The sequence below is a fragment of the Protopterus annectens genome, chromosome 2.part0, assembly GCF_019279795.1.
Source record: "Protopterus annectens isolate FY-2018-M chromosome 2.part0, PAN1.0, whole genome shotgun sequence".
Classification (NCBI taxonomy): domain Eukaryota; kingdom Metazoa; phylum Chordata; order Ceratodontiformes; family Protopteridae; genus Protopterus; species Protopterus annectens.
Window position 1 is genome coordinate 39,248,806 of NC_056728.1, and position 22,689 is coordinate 39,271,494.

Here is a 22,689-nt window from a genome sequence, read left to right on the forward strand (position 1 = left end):
ATAGATTAAACCTGTTTAAGCAGCGCTGCCCGATGCTGTGCTATGCGCAAAATCGTGCAAAACTGCTCAAATGCGGGTTCTAAAGCAGGGAAACTGAAAGAGATAGGAAATGACCCAGAGCGGCCAATAAGCTACTAGTTTCAGGATTGAGACCACTCCTCCAGGGACAGATAGGCTGCTCAAAGCTCCCCGCTGTCACTGGTGAACAGAGAAGCTTCCTCCTATCCAAGTAAGGATATGGGCAACACAGGAAACTATACCACAGTCCGGAAATTCAGCAAAACCTGAAATCTGGACTAATCTAGTTCAGCAAAGGCAGGAAAAGAGAATATTTTCTTTTGTTTTTTTCAGGAAACAGCAGAAAAACACACAGAAAACACTATAAATGCTATAAACAGGCTATGGCACTTTAGTGTGTAGCCTACAACAGTTATACAATACAAAAATGACTTAAATTGATATAAAACAAGTGCAAAAACTGTAAAAAGCAGAAGGCAAATACAATTTAAACTTTTTAATGCACAGATCAGTTAGAAATTAATTTTTAGGCGGGAAAAGGCAGTCGGAGCAAAAACACAGAGAAAAAAATACTTAAATCTGGAAAAGTCTCTCTTGGGTCTCAGTGTTGCCTGTATCACTCTGCAGGACACGACGAGGAGCTGTGCGGAGTTGTATACTGGCGCAAAACCATGCAAATGTGGGTTTTAAAGCAGGGAAACTGAAAGAGATTGGAATTGACCCAAAACAGCCAATACTCAATTAGTTTCAGGGCTGAGACCACTCCTCCAGGGACAGATAGGCTTCAAAAAGCTCCCCACTCTCACTGGTAAACAGATAAGCTTCATCCTATCCAAGTAAGGATATGGGCAGCACAGGAAACTATATCACAGTCCAGAATTCAGCAAAACCTGAAGTCTGGACTAATCTAGTTCAACAAAGGTGGGAAAAGAGAATTTTTATTGCTTTTTTTTTTTTTTTTTTTTTTTCAGGAAACCGCAGAAAAACACAAAAAAACTGTAAATGCTATAAACAGACTAGCGGACTTTGGTGTGTAGCCTACAACAGTTATACAATACAAAAACGACTTAAATTGATATAAAACAAGTGCAAAAACTGTAAAAAGCAGAAGGCAAATGCAATTTAAACTTTTTAATGCACAGATCAGTTAGAAATTCACTTTTTAGATGGGAAAAGGCAGTTGGAGCAAAAAAAAAAAAAACACAGAAAAAATACTTAAATCTGGAAAAGTCTCTCTTGGGTCTCTCTGTTGTCTGTATCACTCTGCAGGACACCATGAGGAGCTGTGCGGAGTTGTATACTGGTGCAAACCGCTCAAATGCGGGTTTTAAAGCAGGGAAACTGAAAGAGATAGGAATTGACCCAAAACAGCCAATAAGCTACTAGTTTCAGGACTGAGACCACTCCTCCAGGGACAGATAGGCTGCTCAAAGCTGCCCACTCTCACTGGTGAACACAAAAGCTTCCTCCTATCCAAGTAAGGATATGGGCAACGCAGAAAACTGTACCACAGTCTGGAATTCAGCAAAACCTGAAATCTGGACTAATCTAGTTCAGCAAAAGCGGGAAAAGAGAATATTTTTTTTTTGTTTTTTTCAGGAAACAGCAGAAAACACACAGAAAACACTGTAAATGCTATAAACAGGCTAGTGCACTTTAGTGTGTAGCCCACAACAATTATAGAGTACAAAAACAACTTAAACTGATATAAAACAAGTGTAAAGACTGTAAAAAGCAGAAGGCAAATGCAATTTAAACTTTTTAAAGCACAGATCAGTTAGAGATTTGCTTTTTAGGTGGGAAAAGGCAGTCGGAGCAAAAAAACAAAGAAAAAAATACTTAAATCTGGAAAGGTCTCTCTTGGGTCTCTCTGTTGCCTGTATCACTCTGCAGGACACCACGAGGAGCTGTGCGGAGATGTATAAAATAGCAAACTTTTTAAGTCACAGATTCACTAAAAAACTGGCGTTTTAGGTGGAATTAGTTAAAACAGCAAGAAAAGCAGAAAAGTGACAATCACTCCAAAGCCACTCTTTTGTCTTTCTGCTGCTGTAGAGACTGCAGAACACCTGGAAGGCACTTGCTGAGTGGAATACAAGCGTAAAAACTATGCAAATGAGGTTTTTATAGCAGGGAAGTGAAAGAGATAGAAATTAGACCAAAATGGCCAATAAACTACTAACTTCTGGGCTGAAACAACTCCTCCAGGGAAAATAGGCTGTTCAAAGCTCCCCTCTCTCACAGGTGAACAGAGAAACTTCATTCTATCCAAGTAAGGTAATGGCAACACAGAAACTTGTAACACAGCCCTGGATTCAGCAATAACCTGAAAACTGGACTATACTAGTTCAGAAAGGCGGGAAACAAGTATATATATTTTTTTTTTCAGAAAATAGAGCAGATACAATAAAAATTAGCCCAAAAAGGCCAATAAACTACTTACTTCTTGGCGGAAACCACTCCTCCAGGGACAGATACGCCTGCTCAAAGCTCCCCTCTCTCACAGGTGAACAGAGAAACTTCCTTCTATCCAAGTAGGGTATGGCAACACAGAAACTTGTAACACAGCCCTGGATTCAGAAATAACATGAAAACTGGACTATACTAGCTCAGAAAGGTGAGAAACAAGTATATATATATATATATATATATATATATTTTTTTTTTTTTTCCAGAAAATAGAGCAGATACAATCAAAACAACACTTTACCCAAATAACCAGTTAAAAAGCTTAAAACTGAGCCCTGTTCCAGCTGTCTTCAATCAAACAAGTTCTAACTGCACAGTCCTGCCACTAGGGTACAGAGAAATCTTCTCCAAAAAAGACGGTCTGGATCAGTGCACAAGTTATACAAACAAAGCTAGATCCAGCCGACCTGAATCTAGTCTATGCTACAGCAAACAATGTGTGAGCTTGCTGTTGTGAGAATATTAATTAAAACTGATCTTGTTGTAGGTAGATATTTTGCTTGGTACAAACTTGTTACACCATTGTGTCTGAGAGTACAGGACACATGTGCGTTTATACATATTTGAAAAGGCTCTTATAATAATTTGACTTTTTGTTAAATTATAAAAAAAAGCATTATGCTTGTCATGAACAGATTATGTGGTTACTGGGTTAAATCTTAATATCAAACACAGAATTGTTTTTTTATATCTACCTACAACAAGATCAGTTTTAATTAATATTCTCACAACAGCAAGCTCACACCTTGTTTGCTGTAGCATAGACTAGATTCAGGTCGGCTGGATCTAGCTTTGTTTGTATAACTTGTGCACTGATCCAGACCGTCTTTTTGGAGAAGGTTTCTCTGTACCCTAGTGGCAGGACTGTGCAGTTAGAACTTGTTTGATTGAAGACTGCTGGAACAGGGCTCAGTTTTAAGCTTTTTAACTGGTTATGTGGGTAAAGTGTTGTTTTGATTGTATCTGCTCTATTTTCTGGAAAAAAAAAAAAAAAAAAAAAATATATATATATATATATATATATATATATATATATATATACACACACACTTGTTTCTCACCTTTCTGAACTAGTATAGCCCAGTTTTCATGTTATTGCTGAATCCAGGGCTGTGTTACAAGTTTCTGTGTTGCCATACCCTACTTGGATAGAAGGAAGTTTCTCTGTTCACCTGTGAGAGAGAGGAGCTTTGAGCAGGCGTATCTGTCCCTGGAGGAGTGGTTTCAGCCAAGACGTTAGTAGTTTATTGGCCTTTTTGGGCTAATTTTGATTGTAGCTGCTCTATTTTCTGAAAAAAATATATATACTTGTTTCCCGCCTTTCTGAACTAGTATAGTCCAGTTTTCAAGTTATTGCTGATTTCAGAAAGAAACAGTTCAAGTAAGCATGCGCAATAAGCCTTTAACCAGAAATTCTCAGCTCAGAAGGGCAGAATCTAGCCTCTCCTCCCACAAGAGTGCAGACCACAAACCTTCTTAATGTAAAATAACTGGCCTGAAGCCCAAGTCCTTAACTCAGAACTAATACACTTTTAGAAAAACAGACACTGAGCCTTCAATCAGCACTTCCCAACTTAGAAGGATGTACGCTACCTGTCCTGCCACAAGAGTACAGACCACAAACCTTCTTAATGTAAAACAACTGGTTTGAAGCCCAAGTGCTTAAACCTAGGGCCTTAGAATAACAGTTACAATTTAATCAGGCTACTAACAAGCAGTAATAAAGGCAGCAGAATAAATTCAATTGAGTACTTTTAAAAAGAGGCAAAAGCAAAATAAGGTAATAAAGCAGGAAGAAACACAAATACAGTAAGGCAGATGAAGTGCAAATTTTTTTTTTTTTTGAGATGGAGGAAACAGAGCAGATTAAGATACTATAGGGGAATGCCCTTCCCAAGTGCTCTCTCTGTACACTGCAGAGGAGATGGGACTGGTAGGAGTATCCAAAATCAAAATATGATCTCACTGTACTCAGCTGAGTGAGCAAATGAGGTGGGTCCAGGAGGAGTGTGTAAAAAGAGATTTACAGCAGGGGCGGGCAATTCCAAAGCCACCAAGATTACTAACTGCAGAGAGACAGAGATGCAATATTTTCTGAATCCAAGATGCACAATATTTACTCACTCAAATCTTAAATAAGTGCAGAAAAATATACTTAAATCAGCTTGTGTCCAGTTGATATATGCAGACAAGTCTCAGTAGCCAGCAACTCGATTTAAAATGATTACTAGAAATGTAACCAACACAGATTTTAATGCTAGCAGAAACCTGCAAAACACACAGAATCCTTATAAAATATATTGTAAAAATGTCATATAGTAAACTGTCTCATTTTATTTATCATACTGTTGACATTTAAAAAAATAAAAAAGCAGTTTCATAATTTTTCTTTTTTAATCATTTTTTGTCTCATTTTGCTTCTCCTAACTTATTCCCTATAGTATCTTTTTATATTCTATACTATCACTGATGTCGTCTTCCACTTCATCACTTATCACCATATGGATTTTTTACTTTAAGCATCTTCAGAAATAGTTTCATCATTGGAAATATTTTCATTTATCCCAATCAATTCTGACTCCGCAGGTTTAATATCAGTCTGACTGTAACAACTGTAACTCTTGTTGTACAGGTTCAGTTTCAATAAGTACAGGTAACTCTTGTTGTACAGGTTCAGTTTCAATAAGTACAGGGCAATCAATCCAAAAGTGTCCAACTTGCTTATATTTCTTACTTGCTAATTTTTAATGGATTGACCCATCTCACCACATTGGTGACATCTAGTTTTATCACAATCAGTTAGTAAATGAGAGGAAGAACAAAAAAGAAAAACAAGTTATTGGTTGACCCCAGTGTGTGTGTGTGTGTGTGTGTGTGTGTGTGTGTGTGTGTGTGTGTGTGTGTGTGTGTGTGTGTATAAAACATACACCTTATATCCTTGAATATGCACAATACTAGATATATGTGATACAACATTAGTAATAATATGAAGGGATACAAAAATATCCCAGCTACCATTCCAAAAGTTCTGTTCATCAAATTCCTTAGTAACTGAATGATCAATCTTGCAACAAGATTAAAAAAAATCCTTATTTGTTCTTCAGTTACTTCAGCTGTATGAAACTGAAAAACAATTCTGTGTTTGATATTAAGATTTAACCCAGTAACCACATAATCTGTTCATGACAAGCATAATGCTTTTTTTTTATAATTTAACAAAAAGTCAAATTATTATAAGAGCCTTTTCAAATATGTATAAACGCATGTGTCCTGTACTCTCAGACACAATGGTGTAACAAGTTTGTACCAAGCAAAATATCTACCTACAACAAGATCAGTTTTAATTAATATTCTCACAACAGCAAGCTCAGATTCATGTGAAAACACTTATTTCTGTACAGATGTGGAGCAGTCCAGGCTCCATTCTTTATCTTTTGGGACAACTGCTGCATGAATTGATTTTATTCCCAGTGGAGTCTCCATCCTACTTGAATAGTCATCATGCAACTGGCATACTTCCTGCACAACATCCAGATGTGCTTTATGCATTACTGAAGTAATTTCATCTTTGACAATGGAATCAGTTACTTTTACCATGATCTGGCTCCATGACACTGTGCAGCGATCATTTGCTTCATCTTCAGCCAGCATTTTAATCAGGGAAATCATCGGTGAAAAACACACGTGATTATCAACTTGGGATATATCTCACTTGCAACATCAGACAAGCAATTATTCTCAACTCTTGCTTTCTGCTCCATTGTGCAACCATCCTACATCCCACCACACTTCAAGTGGAAAGAAAAAAATAAGTAGGGGTCCTTTATTTATATACAAAAAGAACTTTATTTAAAACACATTTACATATTTAGAAATATTTACAAATGTACAGCTATATTGATATACACATATATTTACACATATAATTTCCTTTGCCATTATACTAAATTTTTATCCCTATTAGAACTGCATTCTTTTTTCCATAATCACCATCTAATTTTTTTTATTATTGTTGTTAAAATCCATTTAGCATTAAACATAATTTCATTTATTCTTTCATTTCATATAACCCGTATGACATAAAATAACTTTTTATCTATTCTTTTAACATATTATTTACTTCTATTCTTATATCCATATGTAATCATATCCATGTTCACTTTATCCATTTCTTTTACATTTTCAAAAAATCTTCTTCCCCATAACTTTTTTACTTGTTTTCATTTTGAAAATGTGTGCTGTAGTTTCTTCTTTTTGACAATGTAGACATATTCTATCACTTTTCTTTTTATATGGCATATTTTATTTTACTGGCAATTTGTCTGATACCAGTCTCCACAAAAAAATCTTGACATTCTACTTTCTGATTATAACATTTGCTTCTTATTTTTATAGCTTTATTTTTTTTCACCTGTCGGATTTTACTATGATTTTACATAATGTTTTATCATTACATTCTTATGCCATACTTTTCTATCTTTTTTCTAGGGTCTAATTTTGCTTACAGAAAATAAAAAAAAATGTGAACAGTTAAGCTGAGAATGGGAAACAGTGATTGTGAACATTACCAAACAATGACCACTATGAAAACAAATACATCAAATGGCCATAGTCAGCCAAAATCATGAATACAACCAAACAATGTGGGATGCTTCACCCCCACATCCCCCAACTATATATACCAACAATGACATCGCACTTCAGTGAAGAATAGGGCAAATTTACAAGGTTTCCCTTCACTTACCTTATGCATCATGTCATTTCCAGGTTGTTGACCAGCCATGGCCATTCATTGTATTTACTTTTATAATAGACACTGTTCAGCAATGTTCACATTCACTTTTTCCTGTTTGTGGTTTAGCCGTTTGCACTTTTTTATTTTTGGTAAGAGAACATAGACTCCTTTTTCTATATCATTAATTTTTATTTTCCACAAAAACATTTTTCCTTGGTAATATTTTATTTCTTCATTTATATACTCTTTTTCTCTTTTATTCTTTCTTACCATACCAAAAAATGTATCATATTTATATTAATCTTTCATATTTTTCATTTATCCACTTTATCACTTTGTACAAATATAATGATACAGTGTACACCACTGGCTTAATTAACCCTAAACTTCCTTCTACTTTGTTTACATACAAAACTCCTCTTTTTACCCAATGTACTCTAGAACCCCATATAAATGAAAATTATATCTGCAATGATTCCTTTTCAAATACTGTTGGCAACATAAATACACTTGCTAAGTTTGACATTTTCCCATCAGTACTGAATTTATCAAATATGCCTTTTTTTCTGAATGATAATTTATATGTTCTCCAAAAAAGACAGGTTTGTTTTATTTCTTCTACTGTTTTTCCCACTGAATTCGATGTATGTCTTTATTCCCAAATGTTATACCTAACACAGAAATTTTATTTATTGTAAAACATATATATACCCACTATCTTTACTACATCACCTAAACCTTTACTTTTTTCTTTATTTAAAGCCATCCCTATCACCTCTAGACACTCATTTATGCAAATTATTACGTTTATCAAAATTCTGTTTTTTTGCCATTATTAAAATGTCATGTGCATATGTTAACTGAACTAGAGTTCTTAACCCTTCATGTGGTATAACACTGCCTCTTTCACTTTTTAATTTTTTTCACATACTATCACATTCATAACTAATGGAAAGAGTATGCAACTCATTGGGTATCCCTGTCTTACAACATTATTCGGGTGCATATGGGAACATCAAAACAGCAAAATATTGAATGCCGTTACCTTGAAATGCTTCCATCGAAAAGCATAACATTCATGTGGCGTGAATGTTAAAAAGAAATTGCTACATGCAGAGGCCAAGACCCCCTGCACCCCCCAGGCCACCTGCCACTCAAATATTCCACTTTGGGGATTGCACCTCAGTGCACTACAGTGTGGCAATGGAAGATTTCCATTTCCTGCACTGTAGTGCGATCTCAGAGCTGATATATTTAAGTAGCGGGGGGTGTAGGGGGTGCAGGGTGGTTTGCCCCCCTGTCTACAGCCTTATTGTGTTATGTCCCTGTTGTAAGCTGTCATTGACAGCCTTTTGATGTTTTGCTAGTTCAATGTAACCAGTTTGATGTAACAGCATTTGATAGTCTGCTGTTTCGATGTTCTGATATAGACCCGCACTCTTCATATGCAACTCTTGGCTTAACCAGCCATTTACAAGTATTTTTACTTTAGACACTGACATACATAATTTCCTAACTTTATCACTTATATTATATTCTTTCATTATTACCCATATGATTTCTTATCCAATTGTAGCAAATGCCTTATTACAGTCTCCTATCTTGATTTTTACATATTCCTTTCTATTCATAATATTATCTGCAATTTATCTATCAATAATAATTCTTGACAACCCTTCCCCTTTTACTATATATGCTATTTTTCAAAATATTTTCCATTTCAGTTTCAAATCTTTTTTGTATTATTTTCATAAAGATCTTATAAGCATTATTATTCAATACCAAGTCTCCAGTTTTTTAATTGTCTTCTATCTTCTATATGAATTTAAGTATTCCACCATGTAATTTTTATATTCAAAACCTTCTTTTAACCATTCATTTAATTTTTTATGCATGTAAAGTACTATATATTATCAGTAGCAAGCATTCAGAACTATGTAGTAACTAACAGTGGTTTAGAGTGCAAGTCACTATCTTTTGCTGATTATCTGACTTGTATTTTTTAACATCTTAGCATACGATTTAAAATATTATGATTACAAAACAGCGTAAGGAACTTCTCTGTGTGGAAGATTATCAGTCCATATATCTCTAGTTAATCACTGTATATTAATCAGATCAGACAAAAGTAGTAGAAGAAGCAAATGTAAACTCGTCTTATGTAAAAAAAAAAAAATAAAAAATAATAATAAAAAATATATAATTGTACAGAATTACTAAGTATTCATAAGTAATCCAAGCAAGGCAGGCAGTCTGTTTCCAGTCAAAAATCCTTTATTAAGTATACAGAGAAGTGATCCAAGTAAAACAAAAACAGAGTAGTATAATTGGACACCCCTTTAAAAGGGCATGTAGGCTGTCTGATTGGTGACAGTGTGTTTTTGTATTATTTTGGGGAAGGAGCACAGCTGGAAATCTGTGTCTGGTCTTCCCAGGAGAGTTGGATGTGTGAGATTTAATTTATTTAAGTGTTTGTGTATCAGAGATCTTAAACTGGGACACATTGCTTTGAAATGTGTAATAAGGAATGCTATCAGGGGTGGATAGAAGTATGCAGTCAAGTCCCAGGTTATAGAGTGTGTTCCTGCTGTGTTCTTAGGGGAAAATTGTGAAATATTACTCCTGTTTAAGTGACAGTCACCTCTTAGCTCACAAATCAAGTAGGAAGATAAAAAAAAATAATAATGGGGGACCGAAGAATAAAAATCAGAGTCAGCTATCATCTGTCATACAACTACAGTCCACTGATTTGTCAGAAAACATGCTTTATGAGGAACAGACTGAATATAAGGTAAAATCAGAAGCTGTTGAGAACATCCATGTCCCTACACATATATATTATACACACACAAACACATCAATTACACTTATTGCAGTACAACAGATACAGTGACTGCATACTTCAGAATTTTCATTGCCTGAATAAGTACATAAATAATTACTACACATAAGTAACAGAATACATTGTTCAAGCCACTGCAACTCCTCCCCTACATACCTCTCAACCTCTTATCTCAAAAATCAAGTAAAATGCTAAAAAAATAAAGAGGAACAAAGCACCAAAACTCAAATACATTCAAACTGTGTAATATATAATATGCATTTTATATACTTTGAAACTTTCTAAAATAACATGCACTACATTATTATGCTTTTTCTGAAGGCTTCTTAGTGTGAAATTCAATGGTCTCAAGTCCAAAATTTAATTATATATCAATATTTAGTGGCTGCATTCCTGATTTACAAGAGAAACACAATCCATGCAAGGAAAAGACCAAAATATGAGACAAAATTTCATTCTGTGAAATCAGGAATAGTTCAGACTCTATATGCTCCACCCTACAACACACACACACACACACACACACACACACACACACACACACACACGCACGCACGCACGCACGCACGCACGCACACACACACACACACACACACACACACACACACACACACACACACACACACAAAGTAAAATACTTTGATACTTAGCTTCATACATTCCAGACAAGTGTCTCATGCAGAGTTAGTAAAAAAAAAAAAGTAGTAAACCTGTCCGTCATTATGAGGAACCTTCCCTCTTTGGGCAGTTGTGTCCTGCAAAAAAACTGAAAAAAGGACAAATGTCCTGAGATTTTAGGACAACAAATATTTCCTAAGTTTTCTTTAATAGTCGCATAAAACAGTTATTTTGTATCTGAAGCACTTAAATGTTATAGGAAAATATGCAACTCAAATGCTATACAAATAAGTTTTTATTTTGGCAAAAAGTTGAAGTTCCGCCCTTTGCACTGGCCATGGGCATATTTTGTCCTTTAAAATCTGATGTTTCTACAAAACATGTCCCTCTTTGAGCATTTGAAAAGGTGACAATGCTATATATGAGTAAATAAGTAAAAAGTTTCTCCCATGCTTGTACTTTAGCAGTATTCCATTACAAATGTCTTTCAGTTTCAGTCTGAGCCAATTACCTGAGACAGCCTAAACTAATAGAAATAGCTCATTACTGTGTTACTCAGCAGCCCAATCAATGACTTTCCTCTGAGGTTTCTGCCTTCTACAGAAGGCATGAAGTACTTTAATTAGGTGTGATCACCTTATTCCTATTCAGCAGTAGAAGTAGTGCTGGGTTATTTTCAAAACAGCCTGGTAAGCAGAGTAAACAGATTTAAATTTTTTTTCATTCTAAGTGTGACCACAGAAAATATCAGAACTCCATGGGTGCGCAGAGTTACAATGTTTTAGTAGTAAAGGTAATGCAAAAACTTTGCATTACAAAATAATAAAGAAAAAAGTAAATAAAAACTGCAGATTCTTTCTTTCTTTTTTTTTTTTTTTTATTGGGGACGCTGCAGCCCAGCAGTCTGTACTACAAACTGCCTCTAACTTGGAGTAAGGGTGAGGGTTTCATCATGACTTGTACAAGCTGTAGCGGATGCTAGTGATCGCTGTAGGCTCTCTGGCATGTAAGCACTTGGGGAAGAAGGAATGGTATAGATGTCTAAGTCCTGTGTATGTGGGTGTATGCATTACAGCATGTTCAGTGTCAGTGCATAATGAGTGGCTGTTGAATAGAAACATTGTCTACCACTACTGGATGAAGGCCCCCATTACACAGCAAAGTTCAAAAGACCATCACCATTGCAATGTTATCCTTGATACTAGTTAATCATATTCACCACAACCCTAGGGCTGTGCTTAACCATATTATAATTTTACTGACCTTAATTCAAACTGATAGGAGCAGATTCTACATTTGATCTTAGCCAAAAGGCCAGGATATGATTGTACAAGTATTAAAGATCATTACTTCATACACCGCGGTAGCGTTGTCACCTCACAGTAAGACACTGTCCGTTCGATTCTCAGCTAGAGCGTCTTCTGTGTGGAGACATGTGTGAATGGGCATACCTTCGTTGAAGGTTGTGCATCACGGCTGGTAACTCGGCACGTAAAAATCAACTACCAATCATTAGCGGACCGGAGTTCCGCTGTGGTGACCCCTAACCGGGAAAAGCCAAAAGACACAACAACAACTTCATACACTTCTTCTGTAAAAGCTTTCAGCTGAAACTATTTTCTTTATTTCATTTTTTTCACTTTTGGAAGTCTTCAGCTTAACATTTCTGCACTTTGCTTGTAACCTTGCTGTCTGCTAAATTCCCTTTGGGTAAGCGCAGTCCTATACCTCTGTTTTCCCCACAATTTTATGCATTGCTTTCCTTTATCACTGACTTGCTTTTAGACAACACAATTTTATTACCATCAGGATATTCCATAGACAGCAAAATATGACTCTGTATTTATGTGCAGTGAGTTAAACTGGCAGTTGTTGCTGTATTTTTTATACTGAATTAATCCATACATTCTTCCTAAATCAGAGCCTATATAGCCCTCTTTTTTTCACTTAATTTTCTATAATAATCTCTATCATTCTTTGTTAAATTGGGAACACTCATTTTCTCTTCCTAATTGCATTCTACCAGAATGTCAAATTTCAGCTATTCTCCTTGAGCACTTTTTTAAATATCTTTATTAAATATGACATTTTAAAAAGTCGTATACATACAGTATACAGTATACATATACATGCATTAATATAAAAGAAAAGAAACCATAATAACATTTTCTTTATTTTCATTCAGGATACATACATATTTTCTTTTTAACAATTTTTGTTCTATCCACCATTGCATAAATAACTCAGTTCCTGCCTTCCCTTCAATTTCAGTCCTTCTCTCAAACATTACTCTGTATGAATTGTCCCCACACATTTTATGTATTTCAATGTAATTTGCTCCATCTCTTTTCTAAAAATCCCACTTCCAGTTATTTAGGTTCATGGGTGTTAGTAGCTAATGACAACAAGGGCCTTTTTTAAGCCTAACTATGTATTCCATGCATCCTTTGTAATATTTAGAACTTCAGTTACAGTTGACTTGGATTTTGACTTCCATTTCCTTGTAATTGCTTTTTATTTGTCAGCCAATATTATTGAACTTGGTAAGGTCTTACTTTGTCAGGGCAATTCAGGCCCTGTATCCCAGCTCAAAAGAATCACTTGCTCAGCTGCAACCATTTGCTCACCCAATATTTCCGGAAAAGTACTCTGTACAGGATTTTTAAAATCTGCCAATTTGATGCATTCCCATCCCAATTACATTTCCCTTTCCTATCACACCTCCAGCATTTGCTTTCTACCTGAGAAAAATTATGTGATGTCTGCTTTGGGTATAAAAATACGTATGCAAACACTTCAAGAAACAAAATCTAAACCTTTTGGACTTTTTGCACGTATATTTGGACAGTCACTAGCTGCTTCTTTAATTGCTAATCGCTTTTTAATTGGAGAAGAGAAGTCTGCAAGTGCAGACAATTAATCATGAGAGATCTGCAAACTGTCTGCTGAGTGAAGTGTATAAGGTACAGTGTAATTTAAAGGTGCATTAACAACAGTTCAGTGAAAAGTGAAGTTTGAACCTGTCAGAAATTAATATGTTATACAAGTAGTTGTCTCCCAAGCAGCATTTGTACTTTAGTACATCGTTGTCGCCTCACAGTAAGACATTGTCCTGTTCGATTCTCAGCTAGAGTGTCTTCTATGTGGAGACATGCATAAATGGGCGTACCTTTGAAGGTTATGCGTCAGGGCTGGCAACTCGGCACATAAAAATCTACTGCCAGTCATTAGTGGACCGGAGTTCCACTGTGGCGACCCCTAACTGGGAAAAGCCGAAAGGCACAACAATGTAACCGTACACAAATTAGTTTACTTGTTTAGAAGCCTCCTCAAGCACTTTTGCACTCAGTTATTGCATTTGCTTTATGAATTTCCCACCAGATTGTCTTCCAGAATGCACAAACCTGTCATTCACTTTTTGTTCCTCGCATCTTGTTCAGTTCTTGACTCAGTTTACTGTTTACTAAGACTGTGTTATGCATACTTATTACTTTTATGTCTGTAAGTATGGCAAAGAGAAAGACTTCAAGTTGTCAATGAGCTTACTCTCATAGACAAGGGTTTCATTTTAAATGTGTGATTCTGAACATTTCTTTAGACAAAGTCCCGCTGTTGGAGTATTTAAGAAAATAGAGTTTTGAGCTTACTAGGTTTACCCAGTTAGCAAATGAATGAGATCAAAATACCTAGAATATAAGGTTATTCCAACTTCGCTCTTAATGCTTCATGTGGATGCAGACCTTGCCCACATAGATGTATTATTATTGTTAATATTTGTTGATTTTTCACACCCTTGTATCTGCACTATTGCACTGTTTACCAAAGTAAAACATTATGATATTATACATTAAAATATTTCTTCTAACAATGTCATATACAGTTTTACCAAAATCATGTAGTATTCACACTGCTTCCATCCTTAATATGGTGCATTCACACTGATACAGTACACCCATCTGTTTTTTCCATCAAATAGGAAAGAAATCAACTTTCTTTTTAAATCATAAAAAATATACTTATCAAATATCCATACAGGCACTGCATTTATCCTGTGTCTAAACAGAGAGTAAAACAGCATTGGATGGTGCCAAAATGTTTTTACGATTTTCATTTAGTATCTTAATCAATATTGAACAGTTTAATTGGAAAAATTAACCACAGGAGCTCTAGGAACACCAGACAGTGCTTCTTGCAGGGGGCACAGACATCTGATACTGCTGAAACAACCCACCCATTCTTAAAAGTTAATGCATAGCCATCTTTAATATATTCTGTCAGCCAGAATCTCCTTTCAGTATTTACTGCCAACAGATTGCACTCTCAATTACCACAGCAGTCATACTTATTTTGACAGTCTTTATTTATTACTCTGATTCAGTCAGTCAAAGCCATTAATGGAGATGTACAGTCTTGATATTGTTTTTTCAGCTTTTCCCGATAAGGGGTCACCACAGCGGAACTCCGGTCCGCTAATGATTGGCAGTAGATTTTTTTATGAAACGCCAAGGTGCCAGCTCGACATTCAACCTTCAACGAAGGCACGCCCATTTATGCATGTCTTTTGAACACCCACCCAACCACGGGGAGGACATGCAGACTCCACACAGAAGGCACTCCCAAGCCATGCCGAGAATCGAACGGGAGAACCTCTTGCTGTAAGGTAACAATGCTACTGCCGTACCACCATGGCATAGTGATGTACAGTCTTGATATAAATGCATTTATTTCAGTAAACTAACATGTTCCACCGAAACCAACTGCTATGTTTTAAATACTTTAGATAACAAGCACATATTGAAATCAGACGCTAGTTTAAATGAGTTCTAATATGTTTATTGTTTCCCCGAAAAGAAAGTTAAAAAAACTGAAAAAGCAGGTGGACGAGTGCATATGATATAGAATGTACATTGTGTTACTGCTTGGGCTCGTCTGCAAAAAGGCATTAATAAAGTTTACCAGTTGCTAGAATATCATTTAGTGAACATATATCCTTATTGAAAAATGCTCATCATTTAACATATGTAAGCTTTATATATGTGTTTCATACAGTTCATCATTGAAAAGTACAGACAAATGTTTTCTAAAATATATTTAGTAAAAAAAAAAAAAAAGTCAAATCAAACCACCAAAATGAAGGAAGCTTAAAGTATTTTCAGTGATGCCAAATTTTTAAGTATAAAGTTTGATGTACTGACTGAAGTTCTGGATGCTTTTAACATGGCTGGTCAAAGCCCAGATCCAGCTCATGAATGGTGAAATCACTGAAAGATGCTGCTTACCTTAGTGAGTTCTAGATAGTCCCACCAGGGACCTGAGTATCTTAAACCCCATAATATATGAGCTAAAACAAATGCATTCCAAGTACAAAGATGTAATGACATTTGTGTCAATGCACTTTGCTACAGTCTTTGGTGAAAATATAGTTATTTATTTTATGTAGTTATAGATTTATCCAAGGTTATGTACTAGTGTAAAACAAACCAATTCTGGACTGTCTCCAGATGCAAAGCACAGATGTTGTTAGAAAATAACGAAATGAAATGCACATTAAAATGCAAATAAATAAACTCATTTCATTTGATACCAAAGCACTAGTTTTCATCATATGCTTTCATGAAGTTTGGTATCGGGCACACTGGCAGTGGTCAGTCAGTCTGAGTAACTGTATTGCAAGACTGAACTGTGAACAGCTAGCTCTGCTGGCATAGAAGGACAAAGCCATGAGTACAGCCCAGATAACTAGAGTATGATTAGCAGCTTGGGTGTTTGATGGAGTTGTTGGAAGAAGATGAGTGTGCCTGTCTCAAAGTAGTATGGGGTGGTTCATGACCATTAAGTCAACTCCAGTAGTTGTTGCCTTAGGTGGAAGCTTGTCCTGGCACCACAGACACTAGGAATTGGTTTTGGAATGTCTTGGGCTGTGATTCCCCAACTATACCTCTGAGATTCTTAACACAAGAAATCTGTACAAAGTCTTAAATAATGGGGGGGGGGGACAATGACCCCCAAAATAGGGACAGGTTTTAAATATTGTTCTTATAAACATAGAATGTTGTTAGAATTGTGTTAGTTTGCATTTTCTGAAACTCAAATGTATGTAATTATTTAGTGGCTTCAGTCCTCTGTAGTTTGCCAGAAAAACACAAATTTTAAGGGAATATATGAGGCAAAAATCTAGACAGTCTGCAGAAATCTGGACAGTTTAGTGGTTGGGATCTGGACAGTCTACAGAAATCTGGACAGTTGAGAGGTTTGTCCTTAACCCAATCATGGTATCTCCTTTAAGCATCTGTGAAGGAGTGTTCATGTCTAACCAGAGGGATATTTATTTATTTTATTTGTATTTTGTACATCTGTTACCTGGTTTAGCCAACTGGATACAAGTGCCCCTTTTCATGGATATCCAAGAAGTACTCCCTGGTCAAGTAACTTGCTCAGAGTCCCACAGTAGGCAAACTGAGGTAGAAGGAATCAAACCCAGTGCTACTGGCCTTGATAAATGTTCAAAGCTTTAATTCTGTGTATTAACTGATAGGCAGTCTTTGTGTGATGCACATGCCCAAGTTACCACCCAGGAGAGAGATTAGTAGTAAAGAGTGCCTCTTACTCATTATAGGGAGAGATGTTGATTGGAGGAATGGGGCTTTTGAGAAGAGCTAGATAGAATTGGTCACCCTTTGGGGTCCTAGTCTTGGGCATATGTTAGAGTCACCCAAATGAGAGATCACTTCTGCAGACGATATGAGAAAGGAAGATGGATGGAATGGTAAAGGTGCAAGACACCTTCATGGCTACCTGAAAGATGGCTCTCATCCAACCTCAGGGCTTATTCCCTCTGACAGAGAACAAATAGTTGCAATAAGAGTGAAGGGAAGATTGATGGTAAGCAAAGATGGCAGATAAGACTGCATAGAACAAAACTGAACTGTAAAAAGAATAAAACTGTCTTTATACCTTTTCCCATTTACCATAGTTTTCTTGACCAAATAACTTGGCTTTCTTTATAGCTGTGCACTTGATGAAATTAGCATATAAGGATGGATGTAATCTCTGACTGTTGCTAAAATGTAACACACTTGACAAAAATCTCATGTTTTAATGTTCAAATTATGAGTCGCCTGTATAAGAGCCAGATACCATTCAAAAAGGCTAAAAACTATATGAAGATATTGAATGTTATGGATTAAAATTAACAACTTGCTGAAGTCTGTAACAATGCTGTATATGTTTATTTTTTAAGGTTATAATCCACCTTACAGATGGTCTGGATGAGAACTACGAAGACCTGCTTGGAGAATCTGTAAAACTGCGAGAAGGAGGTACAACTTTTCTGAAACCTAAATTAGTCTGTTTAGCCCTCTTATACATCTTTACAGTATGATAAAATGGTGAACCGAATGACTGCATTAGAAAGACAAGAAGTTATGCAAAAGTTTGATTACTTGATTAAATGCATAGGATTTGTTATAAAATTACCTCAGATACTATAACTAAAGGAAACTTGTCAAAATTATCTTGCGTGCATGGCAGTGACAGCTTACTACATTTGTGAAAGTAGTGCACCGAATGTGATTTGGCGCAATTGTTTTTAAATGAAAATATACATTTAAATTCTGTTCAGAGTTAAAATTAAGGAACCATATAGAAGTGACAATGTACTAAAATATGTTCCATGTACCCTAAAGGACAATGCATTATACTCTGAATGTAATACTGTATGGATACAATACCATACAAAATGATGCATATGTAGGGGGGGTATGCATTCAGCTATACAGACAAGGTTATTGTAATCCACATACATAGACACCAAGAGGGTGCATATAACTGAGCCAGAATTGGCCCTTGTTTGTAAACTGTGACACCATTTTAAGTTAATTACAAATACAAATGTTTGATCCCAAAATTAAACATTATGTCCAGTGTAAACACTAAAAGCTGCTACTTCATGAAGGCAAATGATTTCTCTAATTATTACAAACATTTACACAGTTATTGTTTCCTGTAAGCAAAACATCTTTCTGTTTTTATTACTGAGTACATTAAAAAAGTAATACAGAAAAGAACAAAAATTCCAATATGTGAATAAGTCAACAATGCAGAACAACTTTATGCAGCAGCACAAAAATACAAAATTACTTCATGTAGTCCAATCAAAAACCATAATCCTTACTTCCAATTACATTTGGAAAATCACGTTACTTGAATAATTCATGCTTTCATGGAAATTAGTTGAGAAGGCTATTGAGTGATGCAGGCAGAATCCAGCCCTTCTGTATTATCAATGTTCCACACAAGGAACTAAATAAAGGAAAGGATCAGCACATGATTATAATGCCAGTCGCATACATCAGAAATCCACAAACGTAGAAACTTGCAAAACAAATAATTCCAGCGAACCTTGAATCCTGGTTTTCAATTAATTCTGCTTTATTGTAGACTGGACCAACAACGAATAAAACATCCACGAACAACACTAAGCGCTTTCACCCTAATGTATAGGGCATCATCAGAGTACTAAAACAAACTACCATCATCCCTTAAGTAGTAAAACATTTTTACAATAAATTGAATAATTGATTAATTAAAATTCATCATTAAATAGTTAAGTGATTAATTATAATATTTGTCGCATACATACTGTCATACAAAATGTATATCCAGTGTTATCATCATCTTCTTTCGGCTGTTCCCATTAGGGGTCGCCACAGCAGATCACCTGTTTCCATTTCTTCCTGTCCTCTGCATCTTGCTCTGTCACACCAACCACCTGCGTGTCCTCTCTCACCACATCCATAAACCTTATCTTAGGCCTTCCTCTTTTCCTGTTACCTGGTAGCTTCATCCTTAGCATCTTTTTCCCAATATACTCAGCATCCCTCCTCAGCACATTTCCAAACCAACGTAATCTTGCCTCTCTGGCTTTGTCTCCAAACCTTCTAACTTGGGCTGACCCTCTAATATACTTATTCCTAATACTGTCCACCCTCGTCACACCCAGTGCAAATCTCAACATCTTTAATTCTGCCACATCCAGCTCAAACTCCTTCCTTTTTGTCAATGCCACTGTCTCCAACCCATATAACATAGCTGGTCTCACTACCCTCTTGTAGACCTTCCCTTTCACTCTTACAGGTACTCGTCTGTCATAAATCACTCCTGACAGTCTTCTCCACCCACTCCATCCTGCCTGTACTCTCTTCTTCACCTCTCCTCCACACTCACCATTACTCTGAACTATTGACCCCAAGTATTTAAACTCATTCACCTTTGCCACTTCTACTCCTTGCATCCTCAGCATTCCTCTATCCTCCCTCTCATTCACACACATATATTCTGTCTTAGTCCTGCTGACCTTCATTCCTCTTCTCTCTAGAGCATATCTCCATCTCTCCAGGGTCTCCTCCACCTGTTCCCTACTCTCACTACAGATCACAATGTCATCTGAAAACATCATAGTCCATGGGGACTCCTGTCTGATCTCGTCTGTTAACCTGTCCATTACCATTACAAATAAGAAAGGGCTCAGAGCTGATCCTTGATGTAATCCCACCTCTACCTTAAATGCATCTGTCACTCCCACTGTAGACCTCACCGCTGTCACACTACCCTTGTACATATCCTGTACCACTCTTACATACTTTTCTAACACTCCTGACTTCCTCATACAGTACCACAACTCCTCTCTAGGCACCCTGTCATATGCTTTCTGTAAGTCTACAAAACACAATGCAACTCCTTCCAACATTCTCTGTACTTCTCCATCAACACTCTCAGAGTAAAGATAGCACCTGTAGTGCTCTTTCCTGGCATGAAACCATACTTCTGATCACTAATCATCACGTCCCTTCTTAACCTTGCTTCCACTACTCTTTCCCATAACTTCATGCAGTGACTGATCAATTTTATCCCTCTGAAGTTACTACAGCTCTGCACATCACCCTTATTCTTAAAAATCGGTACCAAAACACTTTTTCTCCATTCTTCAGGCATCCTCTCACTTTCCAAGATTTCATTAAACAATCTGGTTAAAAACTCCACTGCCATTTCACCTAAACACCTCCATGCTTCCACAGGTATGTCATCTGGGCCAACAGCCTTTCCGTTCTTCATTCTCTTCATAGCTATCCTTACTTCCTCCTTGCTAATCCATTGTACTTCATGATTCACTATCCCTACATCATCCAACCTTCTCTCCCTCTCATTCTCTTCATTCATCAACCCCTCAAAGTACTCTTTCCATCTCCTCAACACACTCTCCTCGCTTGTGAGTATGTTTCCCTCATTATCCTTTATCACCTTTACCTGCTGCACATCTTTCCTAGCTCGGTCCCTCTGTCTAGCCAGTCGGTACAGGTCATTTTCTCCCTCCTTAGTGTCCAACTTTTCATACAAATCTTCATATGCCTTATCCTTAGCCTTCGCCACCTCTCTCTTTGCCTTGCACCTCATCTCCTTATACTCCTGTCTACTTTCTTCATCTCTCTGACAATCCCACTTCTTCTTTGCCAACCTCTTTCTCTGTATACTCTCCTGTATATCCTCATTCCACCACCATGTCTCCTTGTCATCCTTCCTCTGTCCAGATGTGATACCAAGCACCGTTCTAGCAGTCTCCCTTACTAGCTCTGCTGTAGTTACCCAGCTATTTGATAATTCTTCACTGCCACCCAGTGCCTGCCTTAACTCATCCCTGAACTCCACCTCACAATTACCCTTTTTCAATTTCCACCACTTGATCCTTGGTGCTGCCCTCACACTCCTCCTCCTCTTCTTGATAACCAACATCATCCTACAAACCACTATCCTATGCTGCCTAATGACACTTTCTCCGGTTACCACTTTACAGTCTCCAATCTCCTTCAAACTGGCCCTTCTACGTAAGATATAATCCACCTGTGTGCATCTTCCTCCACTCTTGTATGTCACCCTATGCTCCTCCCTCTTGTTAAAATAAGTATTCGCCACAGCCATGTCCATCCTTTTTGCAAAATCCACTACCATCTGACCTTCTGCATTCCTTTGTTTAACACCATACCTACCCATCACTTCCTCATACCCTCTCTTCCCTTCACCATCATGCCCATTGAAATCTGCTCCAATCACCACACTCTCACCCTTGGGTACAGTCATCACCACTTCATCCAATTCACGCCAAAATTTTTCTTTCTCATCCATTGCACACCCAACTTGTGGAGCATATGCACTAACATTTATCATTACACCATCAATTTCCAGCTTCATAAACATCACTCTATCTGACACTCTTTTCACCTCCAAAACACTCTCAGCATACTGTTCCTTCAGAATAACTCCTATGCCATTTCTCCTCCCATCCACACCATGATAAAACAATTTGAACTCACCTCCAATACACCTAGCCTTACTCCCCTTCCATCTGGTCTCTTGCACACACAATATACCAACCTTCCTTCTGCCCATCATATCAGCTAGCTCTCTCCCTATACCAGTCATACTGCCAGCATTCAAAGTTCCGACCCTCACTACCGCAGTCCTAGCCTTTCTCCTCTCCTCCTGCCTTCGGCCATGTCTTCTGCCTCTTCTCCTCCTTCGGCCAACAGTAGCCCAATTTCTGCCAGCACCCTGTGGGCTAACAGTACTGGTGGCGGTCATTGTTAACCCGGGCCTCAACTGATCCTGTATAAAAATTTTTCTTGGTGACTGAATGAAATATGTTGGCAAAGTTTTATGCCAGATGCCCTTCCTGACGCAACCCTCCCCATTTTTCCTGGGCTTGGGACTGGCACAAAAATATGCACTGGCTTGTGCATCCCCAGTGGCTGGGTTACAAAATGTATGTCCAGTGTAAAATATGAAAATGTAGTTTAAAAATGTGACACTTCACTAAATTATTTGGTCAAGAGTATCTATATTACTTGACAGACCTCAGTCATAGAGGCATAATCCCAATGTATGTTAGCATAATGTGCCTTCTGTATCACGTTACATTGCTAATTTGAAAGTAAGAAATCTCAGGAGTCCATTT

The 22,689-nt window shown here is 36.9% G+C and overlaps 1 protein-coding gene across 3 annotated transcripts in view; it reads left to right on the forward strand.

The window, feature by feature from the left end:
* COL6A3 (collagen type VI alpha 3 chain) overlaps positions 1-22,689 on the forward strand; it is a 739,239-nt gene that overhangs the window by 414,323 nt on the left and 302,227 nt on the right. For all 3 annotated transcript variants that reach the window (XM_044060522.1, XM_044060523.1, XM_044060525.1), the window contains one exon: positions 17,923-18,001. In XM_044060522.1, coding sequence (XP_043916457.1) covers positions 17,923-18,001 — 79 coding nt within the window. The remainder of the gene's footprint in view (positions 1-17,922; positions 18,002-22,689) is intronic.